At 34.7% G+C, this 6,601-nt stretch overlaps 1 protein-coding gene across 1 annotated transcript in view; it reads right to left on the reverse strand.

Moving 5' to 3' along the window:
• The window catches only part of LOC106681832 (uncharacterized), a 23,379-nt gene that overhangs the window by 8,593 nt on the left and 8,185 nt on the right, over positions 1–6,601 (reverse strand). The window contains exons 5-6 of the mRNA XM_067049754.1: positions 1,187–1,242; positions 818–962 (exon numbers count right to left, since the gene is read on the reverse strand). Of these exons, the coding sequence (XP_066905855.1) occupies positions 818–962; positions 1,187–1,242 (201 nt within the window). The remainder of the gene's footprint in view (positions 1–817; positions 963–1,186; positions 1,243–6,601) is intronic.

Here is a 6,601-nt window from a genome sequence, read left to right on the forward strand (position 1 = left end):
TGGAATAAATACAAATTGAGACCAAAATGCAATTTGAATTAAATTAAAAACAAAACTGAACTGAGTGTGTGGAAGGTTATAAATAGTTTGTTTATATGGTGATAGTGTGGATAAATAGAAAATTAAAAGTATTAAATATTTATGAATTTTTAAAAGAATAGGCAACTAAACTTGAAAATGACTTTTCCATAGGGTGTGTTTGACTTATAATTAATGACTTGGGCAAAATAGCCTGCAAAACAATTTTTAAATTTTGCTGTGAGGTGAGAATTTATATTGAAGGTATGTTATATTATTAGTGATAATGTTGTTACAAATGAATATATAATAAGCTGTTAAATATTTAGATTTTCCGTGAGGATGGCCGAAACGTTGGACTATTGATGTAATAAAAAGTGTTGACACTATACAAGGTACAATTTGATTTATTTAATAATTAATATTTTTATTACATGTTGTTCAAAATGATCTTCCACAACTGAACTTGTCGGACGACACAAGGTATCTGGGGGTTACAGTGATACCCTCTCGATCGAACACTGCAGCTATGGGGGAATGATACTAAGTAACCACTTTGAACATTTAATATGAATATTAATATTTAAATTTCATCAATAAAGTGGTTGGCATCTATATCTATTTATTTATTATACCCTAAATAATTGATAACAATCTAAATATTTCTTATTTTGAGACCTTAATTCATATTTTCAGATAAAGCTCTTAATGCTAAAACACAATATATGGAATATTATCCAAATCATATACAATTTTAAATATAAATGGGTTAAGTATATTGATAAATAATAATGCTTACGTTTTGGAGCAGGTTTTAATATCGGTTCTTCAACTATTTCTAGAATAGATTCCATTTTTTCGGATTCTTCTTCCAGTGTAGATTCAGTCGATTCATCCGTGGATATTTCTTCTTCCACCTTCTTCTGTTCTTTTTTTCCGATTTCCTGTACGTAAAAATATTTAGTTTGTAATTTATATATTTCTAATTGTCTTGTCATCTTTCATAAGTTGATTTTTTTTGTAGTAAACACAAATATTCAAAAGATATTTCTCAGCACTGCTACTGAACTTTAAGCTGGGACAAAAGTAGCAATCCTGCCCCAGTTTTATCGACAAGATGATGCGGTTTTTAGAATTGCAATATTAACAAAAATTTACTAATACTTACTTTAAATAATATGCTGACCAATCTTTCAGCTTCGTCTTGGAATTCCGTTCGAAAACCTGCGGCAAAAGTAACACCAAATTGTAGGGTGGCAATGAGGGATAAATATTCCAATTGTTGAGCCGATCAGATATGAAATAAAATGCAAAATAATCTTTATTCTCTAAGAAAAAAAGAAGAACATAAATAATTGCTTATGTGTAGGATATAGCCTTGATATATTTATTAAATAGATTTATATCTATTTCCAATGATCAAATTGATTCAACATAAATTTTATATTTATTGGGAAGATTGAGATTTAAGGAGTTGAATGAACTATTATGTTTGAAGGAAGTTAAAGAAGAGGCATCACGGATACAAATAAGTTCAGAATTCCCAAAGAGTCAAAGGAAGGAGTTCTATGTGATAGATCGTTTAGTCATGTTCTGGTATTCAAGAACTGAATAGAGGAACGCAAGCTAAAGAATTCAGTGATATAGAAAGGTCTGTATTCCTTAAGGCTTGGAAGAGGAAAAACATAGGAAATATTACCGTCGGAGAGAAGAGATCCAATTTAGTACGATATTCCGAGATATGCGTGCGTCTAGGAACCCCAAAATGAATCTAAGGCTCTCGTCCACTAAGAGCAGAAAACTGCGAAAGTTGCGAAACCAATTCGTCCGAATTCGCAAGAAAACCGCATAGATTACATCCACGAGGTATCGTTCGTAATATTTCGTCCAAACAGGTATGTAGTGCAAACCGATCCCGTTATGCTGGATTCAGTTGCGAACGAGTGAGAAAGAAAGAGTAACTGATGGACTATGAAAATATAATTTAGAAGAAATGTTACCAAAACGAATCAAAATCCCTCTCTCATTCGAAAATAGGATAAGAGGTAGTCATCGTTTATTTGAAGTTGAGATGAGAATTGAACTTGTTTTCTTTTTTGTGTAAATGTTTCACCCACATTTTCCGTTTTTCTCGATACCGCCTGTTCCTAAAACGTCGATTAATCAAAGGTGATAATTCCAAAGCGAAAAATTTTTCGCCAGAATAACGGTTCTTAAGAACCATCTCGTCTACTACGAATTCGGACGAATACTGCATTGCCTCAGTATTTGTAAGATATTGAGGCAATGGTCGATAGGCATCCGCAAGATTGCGTTGGAACGGCGTTTGTACGAATTTGTTGCTTCGGAGTTCTCTGCTTTCCGGTCCTGTGGAAGTGGAATTATCGAGTCGAATAAGATCGTTGTTGAAGAATGATAAAGACTAATAAGAAAGAGCATGTTAGAAGGGTTTGGAGCTCAATGCGATGGCTTTAGTTTTTTCTGCAGTTTATGAGATGCCACAATGAGAACGACAGAAAGGAAAGAGAGATAAATTTCTAATGTCAGGATTAATTATTTGAATATTGTTATTTAGTCAACACTGAAAATGGCAACACTGATCCAGATAGTTGGCGGTTAACAGGAGTCTGTCTCCTTTGTCCTCCTAGATGTAGCTCCGTATATTGTGATCACGTTTCCATATTTAACTGCGTTATTTTTATTATGTGTGGTTTACTTTAACAAGATATCCAACCAATTATTCACATGTTATGGGCCCAGTATAATTAAGGGTGCGTATTCGTGTGTTTTTATTAGGCCAAAGTAACCTCTGTAATCCCTGTTCTCGAATACATACAGTATTGGAAAAAGAACGAATAAAAGAGGTGCTGATAAACGAAAGACCAAACGACGAAGGTAAAAAGAAAACTTTTTTATTGTGAGATAAATATTCACTAATTAACAGCATGGAAGATTGTTTTTTGAAATTTGACACCATTATAAGAGAATTAATAGATATGGGTACACAATTTGATGAAACTGACCAAGTTGCATTGGAGTCAATTAAAGAAGTAAAAATGGATTTTATCAAGGCAAGACTTTTCGATGAGGAGTTAAAAGTAAAAGGGAATCCACATTCATTGGCAAGATGAAACTTCTTTCAAAGCCAATCAGGACCGGAGGTGTTACCAGTGTGGCGACAAGGCTAATTTCAAATCTAACTGTCCTAAACTCGCTGGTATAAGAAACAGAGGAGGAAGATCTTACAGAGGTCAGTCTAATAGAAGCAATTTTAGAGGTAGGTCTAATTATAATTCCCATGGTAAAGCAAATTCAGCTAAAAATGAGTTTTCATTAGTTGCACTCAATTGCTGAGAAGAAATATTTTGTGCTACCAAACATTTCTTAATATGTAATAATATGATCCTGGACGAAAAGATATATGGGAAAAGGAGAGTAGGAAGACCCCGGCTTCGATGGATCGATGGAGCGGCAGCGGATGCCAGGTCTATCTTGGGAATCCGCAATTGGAAAGCAGCGGTAGAGATGACTGGTGGACGAAATTACAGGATGCCTTGACTCTACAAGAGTTGTAGCGCCACAGATGATGATGATGAAACATTTCTTTATAGATTCGGTTTTATACTTTGCAAAGAGAAGTGGGAACGTTAACGGAAATGTACACTTATAAACAAGGACTATATTTTGCTGTAAACAAAAGGTAAACAATGCAACCTTATATCTAGGTAACATTACATATGACAGTGGTACCAATACAATTAAATGAAAGTAGGAAACTACTCTACTACAATATTCGGGAGCTTGCAACCATTTATTAAAAGTATCCTATTTATGCATGAAATTAAGAAACTTGACAACTAAGTGACAATTCACATTGCTAACGGTGACAAAATGGTATGTAGACAAAAGGGTTGCTTACGGATAGCATTTCAAGGTGATAATATAAGCATTGAAGGTTTAATTGTACCTGGTTTGAAGTATAGTTTGCTCTCAATTGGTAAAATGACAGGTAAAGGTGTCAAAGTCAGTATTGATCCATATAAAATTATTTTATGTTTGAAAAATATTAAACTATATTTCGATTTTACCCATGGTTTGTATATCTTCAAATTTGACACAACCAAAATTAATGAAAAAGCATTTCAGTCCAGTAGTACAGGTCAAAATTCTACAAAACAAAATACTGCAGAAAAAAATCTATAGCATCAAAGGCTTGGGCAGTTGATTAGAGGTGGCTTAAAAGCATTACAACTTCCTTTTGATGATAACGGTTTTGCTAGCTGTATCGAAGCAGGCTCCGAGGCAACCATTCTATCGCCAGGAAAGGAAATCTCATCAAATCAAAGCAAATCTGATTCATTCCGATATTTGTGGACCTATGGACCCCACCTACACCTGAAGGTTATAAATATGTGCAGGTATTTTTGGATGTTTTTTCTCATTTTCTGGTAGTAAAGCTATTAAGAAGTAAGAATGAAGCATAAAATACCTTAAAGGAATATATTACAGAAACTGAAACTCAGCATAATATAAAAATTAAACGTTTAAGGCTAGATAATGGTGGTGGATGCACGTCAAACCAATTAGAAAAATTTTTGTAAACAAAATGGAATCAAATTAGAGTATATTATGCCTTACAGTAGTCAAAGTAATGGTAAGCTGAATGAGTGAATCGGAAAATATTTATCATGGTACGAACAACAATTGTCGATCCCACGATTCCAAAATCTCTATGGGGAGATGCCGTAAAATGTTCTGCGTATGAATTATATAGATCGCCTTCAAGTACACTCGATAATAATATAACACCTTCATTAACTTCGAAATTGTGAATTTTTGGAAGGAGTGTATGATATTCTTCATTTCCAAGGAAAAGTAAACTTGATTCAAGGGCGCGTAGAGCAGTTATGATTGGATACTGTGGTGGTGGTTATAGACTTTATGTTATAGGGGAAAGAAAAGTCATAAGGTCACGTGATGTTGTATTTGACGAGGGTATATATGGAATTAGAAAGTATGAATAATTAGGAAGCAGACAAGGACACACCAGGAAAATTAGTTTTGGATTTAACATACTCCTCGAGTTTTTTCTGACCTGGTCAGATGTAGACGACATGTGTGAGCCAGTGAAACTGTTTGTTTTATCACTTAGTTTACTCGTCTTGCTAAAAGAAAACCGAGCATCATTCTAAAAAAAACAAAAAAAAACCAATAAACATTAACAGTATTAGCACCAACATTTTAAGAAAATTATATATAATTATCACAATCTTTATTAGTTATTAAAATTATTATTTGCTCGGAAAAAAAAAATTACTTTTTATTTAATTTATAATTTTTTTCATTTCTACGGGGGGAGGATGACCCCTCATGCCTCCATCTGGGTGCGCCCATTAACTGGGATCACTAACGCAATCTTAGCAACGGACTGTAATCCATCAGACGGATTTACTCCTCAAGATGCAGTGAGTAATAATATATCTCATTTGGTCTGAATATTCTAACCAGAGGATTGACACTCCTCGACCTCTCTGGCCTGCCAATAGGTGGCATGGGTTGGCCTGTGATATTGGCCACAACGTTGAGGTGCTGCTGCGGTAGCTTTTTGAAATTTCTTAGAGTGAATCTTGTTGTCTTCACCTTGTTTGATGTTTGGTTGAGGTGTTCATGAGCTCCGGCGATAATGGACGGTGCCTTAAATTTAGCTTTTGAGTAGGCGGCAGCGAAGGTCACCTTGATTTTGTATGTTTATTAGTGTTGCAGCTGACTTATGATCTCATTGGGCTGGACTGATTGTTGCAGCAAATATGTGGTCAATAATATCATCTGGCTTCATTACTGCTGCTTGAGATCGAATCGGGCTTCATTACTACTGCTTGATGATTTTATAGGAATATTGTACAGTCTTACGGGGGAGCAGGAGGAACTTAATTCCATAAGATATGTTCTAACAGTCGTGAAGGAGACGGCAAGTAATACAGGTATTATTCGCTGCAGGTCCTTCCAGTATGTAAATTCCACTCCGTAAAGTATTCGGTTACAATCTTAAAAGGGATAGCCATTATTATCACTTACTACGAGTTGTCCGTGTGTGAATAATCTAGCTCAAAATGAAAAGTTTAACGAAACTAAAATTGCGTTTTTTAGTGAAATAAAATCCACTGGCCGGATGCGTCACATTATTGAATCGATTTTTTTCGATTTTCACGAAAACACCTTAACAATATTGATTAAACTGAGCATATAAATGTAAGATTGAATGATATCTAATATCAGATAAATCTTATCCTGATTAAAACTTTCTGAGAGGGCTTATATGACGAATTTTAAAAATCATTCTTTAAAGTTCCTTTTATTTTCTTTATTTGAAAACACCGGCGGACTGAGAAAAGAGAGATGAGTAGGCTAGATTATGATTTACTTTAAAGGTTCTATCAGTGAGGTAGGAGCGGATTATAAGGAAATATCTTGGGGGTAGGAATTGACGAACGTTATAGAGCAGAACTGGATGCCAGACTCGATCAAAAGCTGGTCAACATCGAGGAAGACTCCCGCGCAGTACATACCGCGCTCCAATGTGGAA

The sequence above is a fragment of the Halyomorpha halys genome, unplaced genomic scaffold, assembly GCF_000696795.3.
Source record: "Halyomorpha halys isolate HHAL.00 unplaced genomic scaffold, Hhal_1.1 Scaffold368.1, whole genome shotgun sequence".
Lineage (NCBI taxonomy): Eukaryota > Metazoa > Arthropoda > Insecta > Hemiptera > Pentatomidae > Halyomorpha > Halyomorpha halys.